Below are 26560 nucleotides of genomic sequence, written 5' to 3'. Positions count from 1 at the left end.
CAAGGTTCTTGATAGGTTTGGCTTCGATCCATTTGGTAAACTTGTTGACTGCAACGAGCACGTGAGTGAAGCCGCTTTTGCCGGTTCTTAGCGGTCCAACCATATCCATACCCCAAACAGCGAAGGGCCAGATGAGGGGGATGGTCTTCAGGGCTGACGCTGGCTTGTGAGACATATCGGAGTAAAATTGACAACCTTCACATCTGTCGACTATATCTTTTGCCATCTCATTTGCTCATGGCCAATAGAATCCAGCTCGGTATGCTTTAGCCACGATGGCCCGAGAGGACGCATGGTGACCACAGGTCCCCAAGTGGATGTCATTGAGGATCATCCGACCTTCTTCTGGTGTTATGCACTTCTGACCGACTCCAGTCACACCTTCCCTGAACAGCTGCCCTCTTATCACAGTAAAAGCTTTGGATCGACACACGATCTGTCGAGCTTCTTCTTCATACTCTCTTTCCTGAGGATGTACGCAGTGTAGGGCGCCGTCCAGTCGGGAGTAATGGCCAGAACCTCCATGATCAGGTCGACCACAGTTGGGACCTCGACTTCAGTCGGATCCGTGGCGCTCTTGGGTTGCGGGGCTCTTCAGTGAAAGGGTCTTCTTGAACTGTCGGCGTGTGAATATGCTCCAAGAACACATTGCTGGGAATGGCTTCTCTCTTGGAACCTATCTTTGCCAATTCATTGGCTGCTTGATTTTTCAATTGGGGGACGTGGTGGAGTTCTAACCCCTCGAACTTCTTCTCAAGCTTTCTCACTGCGTTGCAGTAACCAGTCATGACCAGACTTCTGATGTCCCACTCCTTCATCACTTGATTAACTACCAAATCTGAGTCACCATAGACCATGAGGCGACGGACGCCGAGTGAGATGGCCATGCGCAACCCATACATGAGTGCTTCATATTATGCTTCATTGTTGGAGGAATCAAAGTGAATCTGGAGGACATATCTGAGCATGTCTCCTCGGGGGGATACTAGAACTACTCCAGCCCCAGAATCATTCAACATCTTGGATCCGTCAAAGAACATGGTCCAGTGCTCAGAGTGAACTTGAGTCGGCAGTTGCTGTTCGATCCACTCGGCGAGGAAATCTGCTATTGCTTGGGACTTGATAGCTTTTTTGCCTCAAACTTGATATCCAAGGGAAGGAGTTCAATCACCCATTTTGCCACTCGACCAGTTGCATCCCTGTTGTGCAGTATCTCTGACAATGGAGCGTCGCTGACGACTGTAACAGAGTCATCTGAGAAGTAGTGTGCAACCTTCTTCGTGGTCATGTAAATTCCATAGACAAGCTTCTGATAGTGAGGATATCTCTGCTTTGACGGGGTCAGGACTTCAGAAATATAATAAACTGGGCGTTGAACTTTTTACGCTTTTCCTTCTTCTTCTCGCTTGACCGTAAGTACTATACTGACGACTTGTCCAGTGGCTGCTACATAAAGCAATAGAGGCTCTTTGCTGATTGGAGCAGCAAGCACTGGCTGGGTGGAAAGCAGGGCTTTTAGCTCTGCAAATGTTGTATCAGTTTCTGGAGTCCACTCGAACTTATCTGATTTCTTCATTAGTCGGTAAAGAGGCAGCGCCTTTTCACCGAGGCGAGAAATGAATCGACTTAGGGCGCCAAGCAACTAGTAAGCTTCTGGACATCATGCACACTCACAGGGCGTTTCATTTGGAGTATAGCGCCTACTTTCTCTGGGTTAGCATCGATTCCTCATTCGGAAACAAGAAAACCGAGTAACTTGCCTCCTGGAACTCCAAACGTGCACTTTGACGGATTGAGCTTGATATCATACCTTCGGAGGTTGGCAAAGGTTTCAGCGAGGTTGGTCAGCAGGTCGAAACCTTTACGTGACTTGACCACAATGTCATCCATGTATGCTTCCACATTCTGACTGATCTGAGTGAGCAGGCACTTCTGAATCATCCGCATAAATGTGGCTCCGGCGTTCTTCAAGCCGAATGGCATTGTGACATAACAGAAGCACCCGAATGGGGTGATAAAAGATGTCTTTATTTCATCGGGTCCATACAGACGGATCTGGTGGTACCCGGAGTAGGCGTCCAAAAAGGACAAACGCTCGCACCCAGCAGTCGAATCAACTATCTGATCGATGCGAGGGAGAGGGAAGTGATCTTTCGGGCAGGCCCGATTGATATGCTTGAAATCGATGCACATGCGGAGCGAGTCATCTTTCTTTGGGACCATGACAACATTGGCTAACCACTCGGAGTGGTAAATCTCTCGGATAAACTCAGCTGCCAAAAGCCAAGCCACCTCTTCGCTGATTGCTTTTCTTTTCTGGACGGCGGACCGTCGGAGATGCTCTTTGACTGGTTTCACTTTCGGGTCGACTCGCAAATGATGCTCAGCCAGTCCCCTGGGAACACCTGGCAATGCCAGAAGGCTTCCATGCAAAGATGTCCCAGTTCTCACAGAGGAACTGGACGAGCGCTTCTTCCTATTTGGAGTCGAGTGTGGTCGAAATGTGGGTCGGAACTGCATTGGGGTCTGTCGGGTGAATGTGAACAGACTTCGTCTCGCCAGACGACTGGAAAGATGAATCCGTGGCTGGCTTCTTGGCTCGCAGCAAGTCACTCGGGTCTGCATTTTTCTGGTATTCTTGTAGTTCTACCACGGCCATCTGGGCATCGGCGATCTTTGAGCCCTTCTGGAAACACTCTTCCGCCTTTTTCCGATTACCAGAGATAGTGATCACTCCTCTGGGACCAGGCATCTTCAGTTTGAGGTACACGTAACAAGGTCGAGCCATGAATCGTGCATAAGCTGGCCAGCCCAGAATTGCATGATACGCACTCTGAAAATCCACAACTTCAAACGTCAACTTTCCTTTGCGGTAATTTTTGGCATCACCGAAAACCACGTCGAGTGCAATCTGACCGAGGGACGCAGCCTTCTTGCCTGGGATGACCCCATGGAAACTCATATGGCTTTCACTGAGTCTGGACATCGGAATGCCCATACCTTTCAACGTTTCTGCATACAGAATGTTCAGGCCACTGCCACCGTCCATCAGGACCTTTGTCAGTTGAGTGCCTTCGACCACCGGGTCGACCACCAGCGCTTGCCTCCCAGGGGTGGCGATGTGCGCTGGATGATCAGATTGGTCGAACATAATGGCAGTCTGCGACCATTTCAAGTAACTGGGTGTAGCCGGAGCGACCATGTTCACTTCTCTGTTGATGACTTTCAATCGACTCTTGTTTTCAACATCAGCAAAAATCATTAGAGTGGAATTCACGTGAGGATAACCATCATCATCTTCTGCTTCACTCTCAGCTTTGTCTGCCTCCTTCTCCTTTCCTTAGGCTGTTTCTCTCGGAATTGCTGGATCAAGAGCCGACACTGTCGAGTGGTATGCTTGGGGTAAATGAAATTACCTTCTTCGTCTTTTTTGGTGTGGATATGGCACGGCAGATCCAACACGTCATTTCCATCTTGATCTTTTACTTTCTTGGGGTTCCACGGCCCTTTGGGCTTCCCCTTGAGCTTTCCTTGAACCACAGCCAAGGCCTCACCGGGAGCAGCTGGTTCGGCCTTGTATTTATGTTTCCGACTGGAGTTTCCTCCTCCGGCTTCGTGGGCGACTGCTTTGTGCTTGCCGCTCCGCAGTCGCTCTTCCTCTTAACCATTGGTATACTTGGTGGCAATATCCATCATCCAAGTCAGAGTCATGTTTCCTGTCCGACCGAATTTCAGATTCAACTCCCGGTACCTGACGCCTTCCTTGAAAGCACAAATTGCCTGATGATCAAACACATCTTCCACCGTGTGGTGCAGGGTGATCCACCTCTGGATATAATCTCTCAAAGTTTTATTCGGTTTCTGGACGCAACACTGTAATTCTGTCAAACCTGTTGGCCGTTTGCAAGTACCCTCAAACGTTCTGACAAACACTCGGGCGAGATCTTCCCAAGTATAGATGCTGCTAGGTGCCAACTGATTCAACCACACTCTAGCCGAGCCCTCCAACATCAGAGGAAGGTATTTCATGGCCACCTCATCATTGCCACCACCAATCTGGACAGCCACTCGGTAGTCCTCGAGCCAGGTGTCAGGCTTGGACTCTCCGATGAACTTACTGACTTCCGTCGCCAACCTGAAGTTGGGGGGAATCACTACAGCTCTGATAGCTCTGCTGAAGCACTCTGGGCCAGGGACATGCACCCTATTGCTGGTTTGCGGGCCTCTGTCATGGCCATCTCAGTGAGCTCTGTTTCTGTCGACCAAGCCCTGCACGAGAATAGATCTCGCATCAAAGCCTGGCTCCCTGGGGTCGACTAGAATACCTCTTCTGACGCTGTTAGGGCGCCTGTCTTCATGTGGCCGCGACACGTATGACCCACTCCTTGGAGGAGGCGTGGGCACTCGACGGCGACCATCGCGATCGGCTCGACGATCATACTGCTCCTGGTTTCTGTACTGGTCACGCCGCTCTCCACGTCCCTCACGCCTCGGGGGCGATCTCGGGCTATGGGCCGACTGGACCATATCTGCGACCACAGATCTGCTATGGATCCTATCCCGCGACTGAGACACGGTCGTATTCTTCTCTTCTGCTGCCCGGAGCAAGGCCCTGATCTGCGCCAGACCTCGGCCAGCTTCTGACTGGAAAGGTTGAATCGACTCTGCTATTCGGGCAGCAGCTGCTAGGTTTTGGATCGGTGTTCGGTATACCTGAGTCGGAGGTGGAAAAAGTTGGCGTCGACTGGACTCAGGAGCACGTTGACGAGCGTGATCGTCGAGTGCGCGCTGGAGGTTCTCCAGCCGAGTGCGCTGAGCCAGATTGGCCAAGCGAGCCTGCTCCAAGGCCTGGGCCTCGGGTGTTTCTCCAACTATAGGAGTATGCAGGGCATCCATGTTTCGGCGACGAAGTTCTTCTCTCTGCTGCGAGGAGAGAGGCTCGGGGCGGTACTCCTCATGAACGCGCGACGGATCGCCGTTCCCGTCACCTCCGTCTTCACGATTGAAGCCAGGAGGACCGCGTGGTCCATTGACCATCAGGACTTCACTGCCGAGTCATTGCTGCCAAACTCGGATGCAGTCTCTACGGAGCTAGTCGACAGATCGAACAGGCCATAGAGAGACTCGTCGGGCTCGATCGCTGCGACTTGAGGGGTGGCCGACTGGCGGGCCACCGCATGCTCCACCCACCATTGAATCCTCGACCGGCCGGTGCACTTGCCCCGGTGGGTCGCAGGGAGGGGGAAAGTCGTTGGAGTCGACTGGTACTGGGTCGACGGGTATCGCAGGAGGATGCCGCGGACGCAGGCGTGAAAGTGTGTCGCCCCGCGGCGGGGAGCGCGTCGATGTCGAGTGGTGCCTCCTGAAGCCAAGCGGAGTCGTCGGCGACAAACACGAGTGCGCCGAGACGGATCTCGCGGCCCTCAGCCAAACCTCCGCCTGGAACCATGATGATGAGGATCGGAAAAATTGCAACTCCTCCAATAAGTCGCTAAGAAACCTGCCCCACGGTGGGCGCCAACTGTCGTGGATCTAAGACTGATAGTAGAATGGGGGGTAGGTATGAGGAGGCAAGATCCTAACTATGGAGTAGTTGTACACACGAGTTTTACGAGTTCAGGCCCTTCTCGGAGGAAGTAACAGCCCTACGTCTCGGTGCCCTGAGGCGGTCGACTGGATTATATGTGTGTGTGTGAGTTTACAAAAGTGTGAACCCTTATCCCAAAGGAGGGGGGTGGCTTATATAGAGTGCGCCAGGACCCTAGCTCCCCTCCGTTACACAGGGTTCAATGCTCGTAAAGGAAAGGCATTACTGGTAACGTCTACAGTAAAGTGTCATAAATGCTCATAATGCTATGATTTAAGTCCCAACCATTGCAGAGTGGAGGGTTCCTCATCTTCTGGTGGTCGAGTGTCTTCAAGGTGGTCGAGTGAGCGCATCTCCACGATCGAATGGATGATGGTTTCTCTTCGACTGCTTCTGATTCTTTGTAAAGATGTCCTTGGGGAGGGTATGCTGGACAGATCCATGACCCTACCCTAGGTACATAGCTTCATCACCGCCCACGTGCAATTGCATGTCCGTTGTTCATGTGCAACTTAAGTGTTTTTCTTTTTAAAAGAATATTGCCATCCGATTGGACACATATAGTCCGCATGCATTTGCAGGTCGGTCGATCATGCCCGTATGATTATTATTATTTCCAAAAATATTTGCCAGTAGCTACATATATGTTGGCCTAACGCAATTGCGTTCCGTTGGCCATGCACAATTAATTTTTTTTTGTCTGCTGTTTTTATTTCTTCATCTCATAAAACATTACAACAATACAAAATAACTTTTGAAGGAAATGATAATAAGAAAAGCAAAGGACAGGAGGAGAAAACAGAGCATGAGCGAACCGATATAAAAAAACAAATGGGCCGCGTCCGGCTCAACAAGTAGGGATCAGACATTAGTTGGTTGGCTAATGAAACTAGCGATTTCAGGGGGTGTTTGTTTACAGAAACTTATTAATGTAGGGACTTAAAAAAAATCCTTTTTAGTTCCATCTAAATTAAACAGGGGGACTTATAGGAACTTAGTATTTTAGACTTATGAAAGAAGATCCTTAAGAAGAGTTTCTTTAAAACTTTTAGTTGTAGAGACTTTTTAGTTGGGACTAAAAAGATCCTTTGACTTATGAACCAAATATGGCCTCGGTTTGTATCAACCACAAAAAAACTAGCGATTTCATCAGTTTAATAAATACTAGGACGTATCAGCTGACTGAGAAGTACTCTAACAAAGAATCCGGAAGAGCGCAAAAGAAGAAAGAACTAGGACACGATTTGTATACCAAGTATGCGATGCCCGTCGCCGAAGGGAAAGTATAGGCAAGCAAGGACAGCTTTGGTACTACTTGTATCGAAAGGAACTGCATATTAGAGCATCTCTAACAGCCGCCGAACGCGTCGCGCATTAAAAACTACTTTGTTGTGTGTCCATCGCCTGATTTGACGTTGCGGGCGGCGCTGGCTCCAGCAGCCGTGCTAAAATATAACGCGCGTAGCTCCAACAATGCGCAAAAATGCAGCGTGCACGACTCTCGCACAAACAACATATACATTCCAAAACAAAAGCAAAAAAGATCCAACACAAAAAAAAATTCAAAATAAATAGTTCAATTTTGTTATTACAACTCAAACAAACAGTTTATCGTTCAATACAACAAATAGTGCAATAAACAAAACAAATAGTTCGACAATACTATCAAACGCACAAATCATGATGCTCTTTGTCATCCATTCCATGCCCACCAGTCCTCAATGAGATCCTTCTGAAGATCATTATGCGCGGCGAGACATCGAATGGCATGATAGGAGGCAACAAAACGGGCCACCCTTCAGCCCTCCGTCGCACTCGCACGGGATGTCCCAAGAGCTCATACTGAGAGTAGTCTACATTTTGGCCACGCTCATTCTCGATGATCATGTTATGCATGATCACACAAGCGCGTATGATGTACCAAAGCATTTTTTTGATCCCAAAATCTAGCCGGTCCTCTCACAATAGCAAATTGGGCTTACAAAATCCCAAAAGCTCTCTCAACATCTTTTCTAGCCACCGCATGAGCATTGTGGAAATCAAGATTTTTCTTTCCTTCCGGCTTTTTAACGGCTTCACAAAGGTTTGCCATTTTGGATAGATGTCATCCGCTAGATAATAGCCATAGTTGTATGTACGGCCATTTGTTACAAACTGCACCAGTGGCAAATCACCATTTGCAATCTTATTCATCAGTGGTGACCTGTTGACAACATTGATGTCATTCAAAGATCCAAGCATTTCAAAGAATGCATGCCAAATCCAAGTTTTTTGATCCAGGCATTCAAAGATCCCGGGCGCTGTTCGTCGAAGGACGGACGCGCGCGAAGGGAGGCGGTGACTAGAGAGGGGCGGCGTCGCGGCTGGAGGGGGTGAGTTGCGAGCGAGCGCGCGAGAGTCCAGCGCGCGGGAGCGGGCGCAACAAATAAGTGGCGCACGATGAAGTTTCGGCCCGCGCGCTGAACTAGATATGCCGTGCGCACGGTTTTTACGCGTCCACTGGAGGTACTATATCGGTTACGCGCACGTTAAAATGGGCAATTTTGCAACGCGGTGCTTATTTGACGCGGCTGTTGGAGATGCTCTTAGCAGGGCACACGAGCGGTTAATAACGAGTTAAACATCGCGTCATTGTGCTATAAATATCCCGTGATTCTCCCCGCGGAGGAATCACTTTTCGCCTACGGCATGGGCAACTTCATCCCGAGCTCCGTGCGGCCGGCCGAGACGTCGTCGAGATGCGTGACGGACAGCGTCACCGCGAGCACGACTTCAAGGTGCACAACTACCCGCTGCTGGACGTCCTAGGCGTCGGCAAGTACGTGAGCTCCAGCACGTTCAGCGCCGGCGGCTACGACTGGTGCATCAGCTTCTACCCGGACAGAAACAAAGAGGAAAACGCCAGCTACACGTCGGCGTTCCTCAGCTGCGTCAACCCACCAGCTGATGGTGTGAGGACAAAGGTCACCATCCAGAAGAAAGAGGACATGGCCCAAGCAACCAGACTGGGTGTCCACGACAACACCTTCACCCCGGCGAGCTCCGGACCTGGCTTCCCCAAATTCGTCGAGGAATCTAAGCTAAAATCACTGTCCAACGCTGACGTCTTGACCATAAGGTGTATGGTCACCGTGGTACAGGAATCGCGCACGGAGTCGACGAGGGATCTTATCGTGGTTCCGCCTCCGGAGCTGTAGGGCCAGCTCGAGCGCGCCCTCAGGGCCGGGAAAGGCGCCGGCGTCGCGCTTGACGTCGGCGGCCGGGTGTTCACCGTGCACAAGTTCATGCTCGCCGCGCGGTCGTCGGTCTTTGACGCGCAGCTTTTCGGTCCGATGGCGGAGAAGGACACGAAGCACATAGAGATTGGCGATGTTGAGCCGGCCATCTTCGAGATGCTCCTTCACTTCGTCTACACGGATTCATTACCACCGTGCGACGGCCGGCAAGGTAATGCCGCCGCTGCCGGCATGCAGCATTTGCTAGTTGCGGCAGATCTGTACTGGCTTGACAGGCTGAAGGTGATGTGCGAAGAGAAGCTGTCCAGACGCATCGACGTGAAGACCGTCACTGTTGGCTTATGATCTTGCTAGATCAAATCACCCGGAGCTGTGTACGTACGTGCAAGCTAGCAAGACGCAGCTTGATTGATTCTCAAGCAACACAGACGTACATGTAGACGTACACGTGAACTTGACCTGGCCGGCGGCCTCGGCGGAACGTCTCGACGTAACTTTAGCGAACGGAAAAACTAATCCATGGCCAGAGGCTCGTATCGAGCCTTGCTTTACTTTGTATTGCTTTGAACTTTTCGTTGTTGTACAAAAGCTACCCTGCCGGTGCTTTATATACATGTCCACACAAGGACTAGATATCCGACTAGAACTTCTAATCCTACTAGAAAACTCCTCTAATCTACACGGACACAACAAGGTTAATCTCTACATTCACCTCCTTAACCTTGTTGATCTTCAATTACGACCTGGGTCCCAAATACGAATAGTACTACCCATAGGTATTATCCTTCGCATTGCTTTTGCCATTTCTTATAGCATTTCACGGATCGTCTTTCACTAGTAGAAAAACGACTTTCAGTACCGGTTCTTAAGGACCTTTAGTACCGGTTCTGGACCGGCACTAAAGAGTGGGGACTAAAGGTCCCCTTTAGTTCCGGTTCAACATGAACCGGAACCAAAGGCCCATCACGTGGCACGAGGCGTGCCGTGGTCTGAGGGACCTTTAATCCCGGCTGGTAAGGATTTTTTTATTTTTATTTTTGAAATAAAGCAAAAACAGCCCGCCTACTGGGTTGGCACGGCCTACATACGACTAGAAATCCAATCTCTAGTTGGGCCAGGATGCAGGCCCGTACGGCCCAGTAGGCCCCATGGTGCAGAAGACTTGCAATAGGCCCACAAAGGCCTGCTTAGAGAGGAGCTCGACATGGTAGCCACGACGAGGCTTATAAACCGGTGTGAGCTTCTCTCAACTAGCGAGGTGGGACTAAACATTGTGCACTGCGGGTGGCAGCGCACCACCTTTAGTACCGGTTGGTGGCTCCAACCGGTACTAAAGGGGGGGTGGTCTTTAGTACCAGTTGGAGCCATCAACCCGTACTAAAGACCACCACCTTTAGTACCGGTTGGTGGCTCCAACCGGTACTAAGGACCCCCCCCCCCTTTAGTACCGGTTGGAGCCACAAACCCGTACTAAAGGCCACCACCTCTTTAGTACCGGTTCGTGGCAGCCACGAATCGGTACCAATAAGCGTCGCTCGCCTAGCTGTTGGAACCAGCACTAATGGTCACATTAGTGCCGGTTCAATTACAAATCGGGACTAATGAGTTTCACATTAGACCCTTTTTCTACTAGTGTTCACTGCCATCAGCTTGTCCAATGCTTGACGCCAACTCTTCTCCTTGGTTGCGTCGATCTTCACCTGTTCTCCGATGCTTGGTACATTGTCCTTTGGATTATCGAAGGGACATCTTTTGAACCCGTGTGAGACCAAACTTCGGTCTAGCTTTGAGTTCCAAGCTCTTGGCGCTTGCTTCGGCTCGTAAAGTGCCTTCTTGAGCTTGTAAACTTCTTTTTCTTCGCATTTTTTCTCATAGCCGAGGTGTTGTTCCACGTACACTTCTTCTTTGAGGTCGCCTTTGAGGAAAGCGGATTTCACATCCATATGATGAACCTTCCAATCCTCTTGTGCTGCCAAAGCTAGGAGCACTCTCACCGTCTCGATTCGAGCAACCTGTGCAAACACCTCTTCATAGTCAACTCCTTGACTTTGTACGTAGCCCTTTGCGAAGAGTCTTGCCTTGTACTTCACAATAGCACCCTTCGTGTCCTTCTTTAACTTGTAAACCCACTTCAAACATATTGCCTTTTGGTTCGGAGGTCGGGTTACCAAAGTCCATGTGCCATTGCTCTCGATCGCCTTCATCTCCTCATCCATGGCGTGCATCCAACTTGAACTTTTGCTCGCCTGTATGAAGTTCGCCGGCTCCTCAACTCCGAGTAAACACAAATCGGAGTACTCGAGCATAACTGGCGTTCCATACTTGTAGACTTTCTTGAGGGTCTTGTAGCGACGAGGCCCGGAAGAATCCATTGTGGCTTGCGAAGGAGGTGACACAAATTGTGTCGGCGTCGATGCACTTGAGGAAGATGGTTGAGTCTCGGGCGTGGTAGATGTCGGGTCATTGGCATCCGAGTTGTCGGCGTAGTCGTCGTGATCGTGACCATCATCTTGATTGTCATCATCACTATGCGCCTCGTTGTCGATGTCGTTGCCGAGATCTCTACCTGTCTCTTGCGCGTCGTTGTCGCTATCACCTTGCGACCCATGCACGTCGTCGTCGGTGTCGGGACCATGATGATCACTACCATTGTGGTCACCTTGGTTGAGTGTCTTGCCAACCACCTGGACGTCCTCCCCTGCATCATCATCAGTTGGAAATTCAACTGTGAATATGTTACCGTTTGGAGCATCATTGGCTACTGCGCTCCAATTCCACACTTGATTTTCTTCAAACACGACGTCGTGTGAAATCCGTAGACGCTTGGTTCGTGGATCGTAGAAGCGGTATGCCTTGGTGCCGGAACTCCTCTCGTATCCGATGAACACCATCTCACTACTAGGGAAAAGCCTAGCAGTAGCGCGGGTAAAATGCTTATTAGTAGCGCGGGCAGCTGCGCTATTGATATGACGCTACAGCTAACGCTTAGCAGTAGCGCATGCTGACCCGCGCTACTGCTATCTAGGGATAGCAGTAGCGGTCATCGTAATAACGCGCATCTACTAATATCTATAGTGCCCTAGTATAAAAGGCACTACTGCTAAGACCTCGCTGCTACTAAAGCCATACCCCGCGCTACTGTTATTAGTTTCTGAATTTTTTTCTGCTCCATATTTTGTGCTGCTGAATTTTGTTTAGTGTTTTATACAATAGTCTCTAGCATATCATACACATACAAATCTGGTCATATCATACACATACAAATAGCCTCATCAAATCGATCATGTCATCACCATAATCATCATCCAACACAAAATGACGTCTCTCTCGAAATAGCGATACAAGTTATGAGATGCCTCAAATACTTGCAACTACATCTTCATCCATCTAGACAATGATATAGACAAGAAGAGCTATCACTATGAGTGAGAGCGGAACTATGCAGTACATGAGACGGCGGTTATGAGTCCTCTCTCGCGTTAGCGTAAACCTCAAGTAACTAGCTTCTGCTTCATGTCTGCTTTTGAACCATTTATGGCTGGCGCCCGAGAACCGCTCGGATCATTTACCCTGCACATAATCATCATTTTCTGAATATAACATGTCCAAAACATCACATGTACAAATATGACATGTCCAAATTCCAAATGTGACATGTCCAAATCACATGTCCACATATCACATGTCCACTTCAAATTTGCATATAGCAGGAAGAAAAATATAGAACTTGAAGAAAAATGCAATGAGTTTTTTTAAATAGCAACAATTGCTTTAACTAAAAAATAATAAATAGCAACAATTGCTTTAATTAAAAAATAGCAATAGTTTGAAACCTAGGGTTCATACTAAGTACCACTAAAAAATAGCCAATAATCTGTCCTAGGTTTTTTTAACTAGGGTTCATACTAATTGTAATTAACTAGCTAGCACTAAAAATAGCCTAGGGTTCATACTAACTAGCACTAAATAGCTAGGGTTCATACTAACAGAGAGAGAGAGAGAAGAGCAGAGAGTAGAGAAGAGGGGAGGGGAGAGTGCTTACAGAGGGCGGAGAGAGAGATTGTTGGGGAACGTTGCAGAAAACAAAAAAATTTCCTATGTTTTCACCAAGATCCATTTATGAGTTCATCTAGCAATGTTTGATCGGATGCATCTACATACCTTTGTAGATCGCGAGCGGAAGCGTTCAAAGAACGGGGATGAGGGAGTCGTACTCGTCGTGATCCAAATCACCGGAGATCTTAGCGCCGAACGGACGGCACCTCCGCGTTCAACACACGTACGGTCAGCGTGACGTCTCCTCCTTCTTGATCCAGCAAGGGGGAAGGAGAGGTTGATGAAGATTCAGCAGCACGACGGTGTGGTGGTGGATGCAGCAGTCACCGCAGCAGGGCTTCGCTGAGCTTCTGCGAGAAGGAGAGGTGTAGCAGGGGAGAGGGAGGCGCCAAGACTTCGGGGTGCGGCTGCCCTCCCCCCCTTTATATAGGCCCCCCTAGGGGGTGCGCCGGCTCTAGCAGATGGGATCTCCTAGGGGGGCAGCGGCCAAGGGGGTGGAGTGCCCCCCAAGGCAAGTGGAGGCGCCCCCTCCCCTAGGGTTCCCAACCCTAGGCGCATGGGGTCCCAAGGGGGGGGCGCACCAGCCCACTATGGGCTGGTTCCCTCCCCACTTCAGCCCATGGGGCCCTCCGGGATGGGTGGCCCCACCCGGTGGACCCCCGGGACCCTTTCGGTGGTCCCGGTACAATACCGTTGACCCCCAAACTCTCTCGATGGCCGAAACTGCACTTCCTATATATAATTCTTCACCTCCGGACCATTCCGGAACTCCTCGTGACGTCCAGGATCTCATCCGGGACTCCGAACAACTTTCGGGTTACTGCATACTCATATCTCTACAACCCTAGCGTCACCGAACCTTAAGTGTGTAGACCATACGGGTTCGGGAGACATGTAGACATGACCGAGATGACTCTCCGGTCAATAACCAACAACGGGATCCGGATACCCATGTTGGCTCCCACATGCTTCTCGATGATCTCATCGGATGAACCACGATGTCGAGGATTCAAGCAACCCCGTATACAATTCCCTTTGTCAATCTGTACGTTACTTGCCCGAGATTCGATCGTCGGTATCCCAATACCTCGTTCAATCTCGTTACCGGCAAGTCACTTTACTTGTACCGTAATGCATGATCCCGTGACCAGACACTTGGTCACTTTGAGCTCATTATGATGATGCATTACCGAGTGGGCCCAGAGATACCTCTCCATCATATGGAGTGACAAATCCCAGTCTTGATCCGTGTCAACCCAACAGACACTTTCGGAGATACCCGTAGTATACCTTTATAGTCACCCAGTTACGTTGTGACGTTTGGTACACCCAAAGCACTCCTACGGTATCCAGGAGTTACACGATCTCATGGTCTAAGGAAAAGATACTTGATATTGGAAAAACTCTAGCAAACGAACATACGATCTTGTGCTATGTTTAGGATTGGGTCTTGTCCATCACATCATTCTCCTAATGATGTGATCTCATTATCAATGACATCCAATGTCCATAGTCAGGAAACCATGACTATCTGTTGATCAACGAGCTAGTCAACTAGAGGCTTACTAGGGACATGTTGGTGTCTATGTATTCACACATGTATTACGATTTCCGGATAACACAATTATAGCATGAATAGAAGACAATTATCATGAACAAGGAAATATAATAATAATCCTTTTACTATTGCCTCTAGAGCATATTTCCAACAGTCTCCCACTTGCACTAGAGTCAATAATCTAGTTACATTGTGATGAATCGAACACCCATAGAATTCTGATGTTGATCATGTTTTGCTCTAGGGAGAGGTTTAGTCGACGGATCTGCGACATTCAGATCCGTATGTACTTTACAAATATCTATGTCGCCATCTTGAACATTTTCACGAATGGAGTTGAAGCGACGCTTGATGTGCCTGGTCTTCTTGTGAAACCTGGGCTCCTTGGCAAGTGCAATAGCTCCAGTGTTGTCACAGAAGAGTTTGATCGGCCCCGACGCATTGGGTATGACTCCTAGGTCGGTGATGAACTCCTTCACCCAAATTGCTTCATGCGCTGCCTCCGAGGCTTCCATGTACTCTGCTTCACATGTAGATCCCGCCACGATGATCTGCTTGCAGCTGCACCAGCTTACTGCTCCACCATTCAACATATACACGTATCCGGTTTGTGACTTAGAGTCATCCAGATCTGTGTTGAAGCTAGCATCGACGTAACCCTTTACGACGAGCTCTTCGTCACCTCCATAAACGAGAAACATGTCCTTAGTCCTTTTCAGGTACTTCAGGATATTCTTGACCGCTGTCCAGTGTTCCTCGCCGGGATTACTTTGGTACCTTCCTACCAAACTTACGGCAAGGTTTACATCAGGCCTGGTACACAACATGGCATACATAATAGACCCTATGGCTGAGGCATAGGGGATGACACTCATCTCTTCTATATCTTCTGCCGTGGTCGGACATTAAGCTGAGCTCAATTTCACACCTTGCAACACAGGCAAGAACCCCTTCTTAGACTGATCCATATTGAACTTCTTCAATATCTTATCAAGGTATGTGCTTTGTGAAAGACCTATGAGGCGTCTTGATCTATCTCTATAGATCTTGATGCCTAATATATAAGCAGCTTCTCCAAGGTCCTTCATTGAAAAACTCTTATTCAAGTAGGCCTTAATGCTGTCCAAAAGCTCTATATCATTTCCCATCAAAAGTATGTCATCTACATATAATATGAGAAATGCTACAGAGCTCCCACTCACTTTCTTGTAAACGCAGGCTTCTCCATAAGTCTGCATAAACCCAAACGCTTTGATCATCTCATCAAAGCAAATGTTCCAACTCTGAGATGCTTGCACCAGCCCATAAATCGAGCGTTGGAGCTTGCACACCTTGTCAGCATTCTTAGGATCGACAAAACCTTCCTGCTGCATCATATACAATTCTTCCTTAAGGAAACCATGAAGGAATGCCGTTTTGACGCCCATTTGCCATATCTCATAATCATAGAATGCGGCAATTGCTAACATGATTCAGACGGACTTCAGCTTCGCTACGAGTGAGAAAGTCTCATCGTAGTCAACCCCTTAAACTTGTTGATAACCCTTAGCGACAAGCCTAGCTTTATAGATGGTCACATTACCATCCGCGTCTGTCTTCTTCTTAAAGATCCATTTATTTTCTATGGCTCGCCGATCATCGGGCAAGTCAGTCAAAGTCCATACTTAGTTTTCATACATGGATCCTATCTCGGATTTCATGGCTTCCAGCCATTTGTCGGAATCCGGGCCCGCCATTGCTTCTTCATAGTTTGAAGGTTCACCGTTGTCTAACAACATGATTTCCAAGACAGGGTTGCCGTACCACTCTGGTGCGGAACGTGTCCTTGTGGACCTACGAAGTTCAGTAGCAACTTGATCTGAAGTTTCATGATCATCATCATTAACTTCCTCTCTAGTCGGTGCAGGCACCTCAGGAACATTTTCTTGAGTTGCGCCACTTTCTGGTTCAAGAGGTAATACTTCATCAAGTTCTACTTTCCTCCCACTTACTTCTTTCGATAGAAACTCTTTCTCTAGAAAGGATCCATTCTTGGCAACAAAGATCTTGCCTTCGGATCTGAGGTAGAAGGTATACCCAATAGTTTCTTTAGGGTATCCTATGAAGACGCATTTTTCCGACTTGGGTTCGAGCTTTTCAGGTTGAAGTTTCTTGACATAAGCATCGCATCCCCAAACTTTTAGAAATGACAGCTTAGGTTTCTTCCCAAACCTTAATTCATACAGTGTCGTCTCAACGGATTTCGACGGAGCCCTATTTAAAGTGAATGCGGCAGTCTCTAAAGCATAGCCCCAAAATGATAGCGGTAAATCGGTAAGAGATATCATAGATCGCACCATATCTAATAGAGTGCGATTACGACGTTCGGACACACCATTACACTGAGGTGTTCCAGGCGGCGTGAGTTGTGAAACTATTCCACATTTTCTTAAGTGTGTACCAAATTCGTGACTCAAATATTCTCCCCCACGATCTGATTGCAAGAACTTGATTTTCCTATCACGTTGATTCTCAACCTCACTCTGAAATTCCTTGAACTTTTCAAAGGTCTCAGATTTGTGTTTCAATAAATAGACATACCCATATCTACTCAAGTCATCAGTGAGGGTGAGAACATAACGATAGCCACCGCGAGCCTCAACACTCATTGGACCGCACACATCAGTATGTATGATTTCCAATAAGTTGGTTGCTCGCTCCATTGTTCCTGAGAATGGAGTCTTGGTCATTTTACCCATGAGGCATGGTTTGCACATGTCAAATGATTCGTAATCAAGAGACTCTAAAAGTCCATCTGCATGGAGCTTCTTCATGCGTTTGACACCTATGTGACCAAGGCGGCAGTGCCACAAGTATGTGGGACTATCATTATCAACCCTACATCTTTTGGTATTCACACTATGAATATGTGTAGCATTACGCTCGAGATTCATTAAGAATAAACCATTCACCATCGGAGCATGACCATAAAACATATCTCTCATATAAATGGAACAACCATTATTCTCGAATTTAAATGAGTAGCCATCTCGAATTAAACGAGATCCTGATACAATGTTCATGCTCAAAGCTGGCACTAAATAACAATTATTGAGGTTTAAAACTAATCCCATAGGTAAATGTAGAGGTAGCGTGCCGACGGCGATCACATCGACCTTGGAACCATTCCCGACGCGCATCGTCACCTCGTCCTTCGCCAGTCTCCGCTTATTCCGCAGCTCCTGCTTTGAGTTATAAATGTGAGCAACTGCACCGGTATCAAATACTCAGGAGCTACTACGAGTACTGGTAAGGTACACATCAATTACATGTATATCACATATACCTTTCATGATGCCGGCCTTCTTGTCCGCTAAGTATTTGGGGCAGTCCGCTTCCAGTGACCACTTCCCTTGCAATAAAAGCACTCAGTCTCGGTCTTGGGTCCATTCTTTGGCTTCTTCCCAGCAGCTTGCTTACCGGGCGCGGCAACTCCCTTGCCGTCCTTCTTGAAGTTCTTCTTACCCTTGCCTTTCTTGAACTTAGTGGTTTTATTCACCATCAACACTTGATGTTCCTTTTTGACTTCTACCTCTGCTGATTTCAGCATTGCAAATACTTCAGGAATGGTTTTTTCCATCCCTTGCATATCGAAGTTCATCACAAAGCTCTTGTAGCTCGATGGAAGCGACTAAAGGATTCTGTCAATGACCGCGTCATCCGGGAGATTAACTCCCAGCTGAGTCAAGCGGTTATGTAACCCAGACATAGTGAGTATATGCTCACTGACAGAACTGTTTTCCTCCATCTTACAACTGAAGAACTTGTCGGAGACTTCATATCTCTCGAGCCGGGCATGAGCTTGAAAAACCATTTTTAGCTCTTCGAACATCTCATATGCTCCGTGTCTCTCAAAGCTCTTTTGGAGCCCCGGTTCTAAGCTATAAATCATGCCGCACTGAACGAGGGAGTAATCATCAGCACGTGTCTGCCAAGCGTTCATAACATCTTGTTCTGCAGGGAGAGCAGGTGCTTCACCTAGCGGTGCTTGTAGCACATAATCTTTCTTGGCAGGTATGAGGATGATCCTCAGGTTCCGGACCCAGTCCGTATAGTTGCTGCCACCGTCTTCCAGTTTGATTTTCTCTAGGAACGCGTTGAAGTTGAGGACAACGTTGGCCATTTGATCTACAAGACATGTTGTAAAGATTTTTAGACTAAGTTCATGATAATTAAGTTCATCTAATCAAATTATTCAATGAACTCCCACTTAGATAGACATCCCTCTAGTCATCTAAGTATAACATGATTCGAGTTGACTAGGCCGTGTCCGATCATCACGTGAGACGGACTAGTCAACATCGGTGAACATCTTCATGTTGATCGTATCTTCTATACGACTCATGCTCGACCTTTCGGTCTTCTGTGTTCCGAGGCCATGTTTGTACATGCTAGGCTCGTCAAGTCAACCTAAGTGTTTGCATGTGTAAATCTGTCTTACATCCTTGTATGTGAACGTTGGAATCTATCACACCCGATCATCACGTGGTGCTTCGAAACAACGAACTGTCGCAACGGCGCACAGTTAGGGGAAACACTTTCTTGAAATTATTATGAGGGATCATCTTATTTATTACCGCCGTTCTAAGTAAACAAGATGCAAAAACATGATAAACATCTCATGCAATCAAATAATAGTGACATGATATGGCCAATATCATATAGCTCCTGTGATCTCCATCTTGGGGCTCCATGATCATCTTGTCACCGGCATGACACCATGATCTTCATCATCATGATCTCCATCATAGTGTCTCCATGAAGTTGCTCGCCAACTATTACTTCTACTACTATGGCTAACACGTTTAGCAATAAAGTAAAGTAATTTACATGGCGTTTCTCAATGACACGCAGGTCATACAAAAAATAAAGGCAACTCCTATGGCTCCTGCCGGTTGTCATACTCATCGAAATGCAAGTCGTGATTCCTATTACAAGAACATGATCTCATACATCACATATATCATTCATCATTCATCACAACTTTGGCCATATCACATCACAAAACACTTGCTGCAAAAACAAGTTAGACGTCCTATAATTGTTGTTGCAAGTTTTACGTGGCTGCAAGAGGGTTCTAGCAAGAACGTTTTTTTACCTACGTTAAAGCCACAACGTGATTTGTCAACTTATATTTACCCTTCATAAGGACCCTTTTCATCGAATCCGCTCCAACTAAAGTGGGAGAGACAGACACCCGCCAGCCACCTTATGCAACTAGTGCATGTCAGTCGGTGGAACTGGTCTCACGTAAGCGTACGTGTAAGGTTGGTCCGGGCCGCTTCATCCCACAATACGGCTGAAGAAAAATAATACTAGTAGCGGCAAGAAAGTTGACAACATCTATGCCCACAACAAATTGTGTTCTACTCGTGCAAAGAGAACTACGCATAGACCTAGCTCATGATGCCATTGTTGGGGAACGTTGCAGAAAACAAAAAAAATTCCTACGTTTTCACCAAGATCCATCTATGAGTTCATCTAGCAACGAGTGATCGGATGCATCTACATACCTTTGTAGATCGCGAGCGGAAGCGTTCAAAGAACGGGGATGAGGGAGTTGTACTCGTCGTGATCCAAATCACCGGAGATCCTAGCGCCAAACGGACGGCACCTCCGCGTTCAACACACGTACGGTCAGCGTGATGTCTCCTCCTTCTTGATCCAGCAAGGGGGAAGGAGAGGTTGATGAAGATCCAGCAGCACGACGACGTGGTGGTGGATGTAGCAGTCACCGCAACAGGCCTTCGCCGAGCTTCTGCGAGAGGGAGAGGTGTAGCAGGGGAGAGGGAGGCTCCAAGACTTCGGGGTGCGGCTGCCCTCCCCCCCTTATATAGGCCCCCCTAGGAGGGTGCGCCGGCCCTAGGAGATGGGATCTCCTAGGGGGGGCGGCGGCCAAGGGGGTGGAGTGCCCCCCAAGGCAAGTGGAGGCGCCCCCTCCCCTAGGGTTAGTAACCCTAGGCGCATGGGGGGCCCAAGGGGGGCGCACCAGCCCACTATGGGCTGATTCCCTCCTCACTTCAGCCCATGGGGACCTCCGGGATGGGTGGCCCCACCCGGTGGACCCCCGGGACCCTTCCGGTGGTCCCGGTACAATACCGTTGACCCCCGAAACTCTCCCGATGGCCGAAACTGCACTTCCTATATATAATTCTTCACCTCCGGACCATTCCAGAACTCCTCGTGACGTCCGGGATCTCATCCGGGACTCCGAACAACTTTTGGGTTACTGCATACTCATATCTCTACAACCCTAGCGTCACCGAACCTTAAGTGTGTAGACCCTACGGGTTCGGGAGACATGTAGACATGACCGAGACGACTCTCCGATCAATAACCAACAGCGGGATCTGGATACCCATGTTGGCTTCCACAGCTCCTCGATGATCTCATCGTATGAACCACGATGTCGAGAATTCAAGCAACCCCGTATACAATTCCCTTTGTCAATCGGTACGTTACTTGCCCGAGATTCGATCGTCGGTATCCCAATACCTCGTTCAATCTTGTTACCGGCAAGTCACTTTACTCGTACCGTAATGCATGATCCCGTGACCAGACACTTGGTCACTTTGAGCTCATTATGATGATGCATTACCGAGTGGGCCCAGAGATACCTCTCCGTCATATGGAGTGACAAATCCCAGTCTTGATCCGTGTCAACCCAACAGACACTTTCGGAGATACCCGTAGTATACCTTTATAGTCACCCAGTTACGTTGTGACGTTTGGTACACCCAAAGCACTCCTACGGTATCTGGGAGTTACACGATCTCATGGTCTAAGGAAAAGATACTTGACATTGGAAAAACTCTAGCAAACGAACTATACGATCTTGTGCTATGTTTAGGATTGGGTCTTGTCCATCACATCATTCTCCTAATGATGTGATCTCGTTATCAATGACATCCAATGTCCATAGTCAGGAAACCATGACTATCTGTTGATCAACGAGCTAGTCAACTAGAGGCTTACTAGGGACATGTTGGTGTCTATGTATTCACACATGTATTACGATTTTCGGATAACACAATTATAGCATGAATAAAAGACAATTATCATGAACAAGGAAATATAATAATAATCCTTTTATTATTGCCTCTAGAGCATATTTCCAACAGAGATGGGGTCGGTGGAGACGACGGCACCGAGGCGCGGCGAGGAGGAGTCGGGGAAGACGGTGGTGAGGCGGGGTCGGGGGAGATGGCGGCGAGGCAGGGTCGAGGGAGACGGCGGCGAGGGCAGGTCGAGGGAGACGGCGGCAGAGAGCGAGGGCAGGGGCTCCGGCAAGGTCGAGGTCGAGGGGGAGGAGCACAGGCGCACAACGACATCGAGGGCAGACTCCGACGAAGAGCGAGGGCAAGGGCTCCGGCGAGGGCGAGGGCAGGGGCTACGGCGGAGGTGACGAGGGGAGAAGAGAGAGTGGGGAATTGGGGGAGAAAGCAGAGGAGTGAATCCCACATGGGGGTTATGTCAAAATAGCTTTAGCCGTAGCATGGGAAAAGAAAATGCGTTGCTGCTAAAATCCGTAGCAGTAGCGCGCTCCTCACAAACTCGCTACTGCTAAGCTGGGCCCGTCCTGTGGACAAGTTCAAACTTAGCAGTAGGGCCCTACCCTAAAAGCGCGCTACTACTAATTTGATAGCAGTAGCGCGGTTTGTCGAAGGGCGCTACTACTATACCTAGCATGTCGGCAACGGTGTGGGAATTATAGTAGTAGTGTGCTTTATTCCTGCCGCGCTACTGCTAAGTGGATAGTAGTAGCGCCCTTTCTGACCACGCGCTACTGCTAAGTGACAGTAGCGCCTCATTTTAACACGCGCTACTGGTAAGATTCTGTGTATAAGGTTTTTCCTAGTAGTGTCTTGGTGCTGCGATCAACAAGCTTTGAGAGATGCGGCTCTGACGTCTTCACATGTGCCACACACCCAAACGGTCCTTAGATGAGACACATTCAGCTTCCGTCCGTAAATTGCTTCATACGGAGTCTTGCCGATCACTGCCTTCGTTGGAGCCCGGTTGAGAAGATAGACCGCCGTCGAGACAACTTCTCCCCAAAAAGTTCCAGGCAGGTTCTTGCTCTTGAGTAAACTTCTCGCCATGTCAACGACGGTTCGATTGCGCCTTTCAACAACCCCGTTCTGTTGTGGTGTATAAGGTGTTGTGAGGAACCTCTTTATGCCAATCTTCTCACAGTAGTCGTTGAACTCGTTTGACGTAAACTCTCCGCCGCGATCTGTCCGTAGAGCGCGAACCTTCAGCTTGTGTTCCATCTCCGTTGCAGCCTTCAACTTCTTGAACGCTTCAAACACCTCATCTTTAGATCGTAGGAGAACGACCCACATGTATCTCGAGTAGTCATCTACCACAAGGAAGTACTTCTTTCCTCCGTGAGTTGCTGGGGTGATAGGTCCACATAGATCACCATGGAGCAGCTCGAATGCATCACTTGCACGATAGGTAGACTGAGCAGGAAACGGCCTGCGGTGTTGTTTTCCAACCAAGCACCCATCACATACTCGATCAACATGGTCGATAAACGGCATCCCAGATACCATCTCCATCTTCGACATCTTCTTCAAGGCGTAAAAGTTGACGTGTCCAAATCTAACATGCCATAACCATGAATCATCATCACTCTTGGCGAGCCAACACTCCGGTTGAGATTGATCAAGGTTGAGGATATAGTGCCTGTTCCGTGTGCGATTAATACGGGCTAGCACGTTTTGGAGGTTGTCGAAGATCGTCATCACTCCGTTCTCAATATCCACCTTGCATCCATTCTCGTCAAGTTTCCCGACAGAGATGATGTTGTTGCGAAGCTGTGGGATGTAGTACACTCAGTTGGAATATGATGTTCAAGGCTCGGTCAATTTGGGTGATGGTTCAAATGTGGATCTAATCCTACACGGACACAACAAGGTTAATCTCTACAGTCACAAGTACAATGGCGTTGGCTGATCGGCACTACTGCCGGCTGCTGATGGATGCCTGCCTGGCGTTCATATCACCGCCGGGCGTAATGCGTGCCGTCGTGGGGACCGATGGGTTCAAGCACATCACGGGAAATTGCCCGCTGCTAGCATTCAAGGAGGAGCTCCATGAAAAGTAATCCAAGCCACTAATTGTGGTGTCATATGGACATCTAAATTTTCATAAGCAGTTACGCACGAACCAAATCTAGTTGAAAATTGTGCCTGTGTTCGGTCATATGTTGTTCCTCGGTTGTTTAAACAATGTTGATTTTTGTGTTAGTGTTGTTGTGAAAACTAGAGATGATATCCCGCGCTGCTGGAATTGGCAGCAATTATTTCAAAATATTTTGGTTGTATAAAATATTGTATAGTTGTAGAATATTTACTGAATATAACTAACAGGCATAATGGATGTTTAAGGTGGGTTCCCTGCAAAAAAAAAAGAGAAGATGTTTAAGGTGGGTCTTTCCAATGCAGGGTGATATGCCAACTATTTAGGTATACATGATACTTGTATAACATTTCATCAACTGAACTATAATGTGTCGTTCGGAGCTCATCTGATCAATGGTTGAGAAAATATAAACATGATGCTTAAAAGAATGACATTCACCAGTTACTTCGGTAACCGTACTCAACGCACACCCCACCACAACAGTCCGACAACTAGGCCGACCCATATAATGTGATCGGTTTATGTTTGTTTAGCTTTCTGGGCGGTTTTCAGAAGCTTCACACCGGTTTTGGAAAGATCCTAGAAGCTTTTGACCAGTTTTTATTTCTTTTTTCTTTTTTTTCCTTCCTTTTCATTTTGATTTTAAGTTTTCATTAGAAAATTAAATCCGTGATTTTTTTTCAAAAATAACAAACAATTTTTAAATTCATGAACCTTTTCCATTTTTTGTGAACAATATTCGAATCGGTGTTCTTTTTACACGCCAATAAAACAATATGTTTAGCGCACACATATAAACGGCTTCCTTGAGGAATTAACCTTTTGCTGGATGGTTAGGAGGACAGAGGAGAATATCAGGTGATACCATGACTCAAATGCTGCCATGATACCATTTTGAAAATTTCAATTTTAGATGTGTCAAAAAAAATTTAAAAAGTTGTGAATGTTCGTCATATATGTGTCTACAACCCCTAAAAAATTCAGATCAAAATCTGAAATACACAAAGAGAAACAAAAAAGAGAAATCCAACATAAATAGTGTTAATAAAGACAAAATGTTGAATAGTGGCAAAACGACACTATTCATATCTGGATTTCTCTTTTTTGTTTCTCTTCAGGGGCTACAGACACCTATGTGATGAACGTTCACAAATTTTTTCGACTTTATTTTGACTCATGTAAAATTGAAATTTTCAAAATGGTATCATGTGAGCATTTGAGTCATGGTATCACCTGATATTCTCCCAGGACGATAGTACTATCCCAGCCCACCAGTCACCAGAGTTCATGTTTTAGGCTTGACACCATGCTTGCATTTTTCTGAATTTATTTCAGTCCTTCTGGCTATGTGTGTTCTGTGAGAGTAGACTTTCCCGTTGACTACGAAGACTTTTGTGAAGATTTCATCAATTTTAAGATGATTTGCCCTCTTAGTATCTTAGAGGTGCTCATAGGGTAGGATGTACGTGCTTGTGTTCATAGGAATGAGTATATGTGCATATGTATGAGTGTGTGCCTATGTACTACTATGTTCAATTATTATTATTTATTATTTTGCCCATGCCACTTCGTTGACAAAATAAAATCGCAGGGCATGCACAGGCAAAAATCGTGGGGCAGGCGGATAAAAAATACGCACGTTCCATGCAAGACAATCAGCAACGAAAAGGAAAGGAAACGGCACATGTCCCGTAGGAATAGTGTACGCGAGTGCTTGATCGGGAGCACGAATCTTGAAGGTTCAGATCATGCGGCTGAGAGATTAGATGTGACTTTATTAATATCTCGTGTAGATGAAAAATTAGCAAATCCATTGTTACCACTTATTAATTAATGGAGATTATGACCAAGGACAGTCAGTATGCGGGCAATGCAGCAGCCATCATTGATGATTGTTACCACTTGGCATGTGAGTTTAGTTCAATTCGGTTTGAATTCCGTCCTAGAGAAGCAAACGTTATTGCTCATGAATTAACTAGTGTAGCTAGATCTAAATTCTGCAGTGAGTGGATTGAAATGGCTCCTAGTGAGCTTCTTCCTTTTTTACTTAAAGATGTAAGTGTTATCACCAATGAATAAAGAAGAAACTTTAGTTGTCAAAAAAAGAGAAGCAAATCCATTGTTACAACTTACAACATGGAATCCCCTCAAAAAAAAAAAAACTTACAACATGGAATCTAACTGAATCACGACGACCCTAGGCTACATATAGGTGTATGCATATATCCCTAGATATCCGGAGGAGAGACATCCCATTAGTTGACCGATACCGTTTTCGCTCGTTTGCCATGGCTCACAACTGGACCTCTCCAGCAAGTCACGTCGAGTTACTGGAGACGTCGTCGAGATGCGTGACGGAGAGCAGGACGCACAACTTCGACGTGGCCGGTTACTCTCTCGACGGCATGGGCGTCGGCAAGTACATTAGATCGAGCAGATACAGCGTCGGGGGCTACCACTGGTGCATCAGATTCTACCCAGACGGAGAGAGCGTGAACGATGCCGGCAACACATCGTGCTTTCTGTTCTGCGTGAGCCAGAAGGAGGTGAGAGTCATGTTCACCCTCAACATGCTGGAGACATGGCGCCGTACAGGTAACCAACCACCGTGCGCTAGAGCATACTATCTGTCCGCCACATTATAATTATGGCCTCCCTTATTTCGTCGAGAAATCGAGGCTAATATCGTCGGCCCTCGCCAAGAATGGCTACGTGACGATAATGAAGAGGAAAAGTTTGCTATGGGATTCAACACACGCTTGCATTAGCTCTGCGGCTCAAGTTATATACAGTTACAGAGATGATCGTGTGCCACTACCAGCAGGGACGTGGGCTGGCTACATAACCACTAACTCACGCGCGTGCACTGACCATAGGTCGTGCTACATACACTGTACATACGTAGGAGAATACATACACTCTAACCCACCCCCC

At 47.6% G+C, this 26560-nt stretch overlaps 1 protein-coding gene and 1 pseudogene across 1 annotated transcript in view; both read left to right on the top strand.

Annotated features, from left to right (window-relative positions):
* The first annotated feature begins 8275 nt into the window (after positions 1 to 8275).
* Positions 8276 to 9168, top strand: LOC119358190 (annotated as a pseudogene).
* A 16746-nt stretch (positions 9169 to 25914) lies between these two features.
* The window catches only part of LOC119358189 (BTB/POZ and MATH domain-containing protein 2-like), a 71433-nt gene continuing 70787 nt past the window's right edge, over positions 25915 to 26560 (top strand). Inside the window, exon 1 of the mRNA XM_037624855.1 lies at positions 25915 to 26152. Within this exon, the coding sequence (XP_037480752.1) occupies positions 25915 to 26152 (238 nt within the window). The remainder of the gene's footprint in view (positions 26153 to 26560) is intronic.

Source organism: Triticum dicoccoides, chromosome 2A, assembly GCF_002162155.2.
Source record: "Triticum dicoccoides isolate Atlit2015 ecotype Zavitan chromosome 2A, WEW_v2.0, whole genome shotgun sequence".
In the NCBI taxonomy this organism is placed as follows: Eukaryota; Viridiplantae; Streptophyta; class Magnoliopsida; order Poales; family Poaceae; genus Triticum; species Triticum dicoccoides.
The sequence above is the reverse complement of the archived record's forward strand: the minus strand, read 5'-3'. Positions and strand labels throughout refer to the sequence as shown.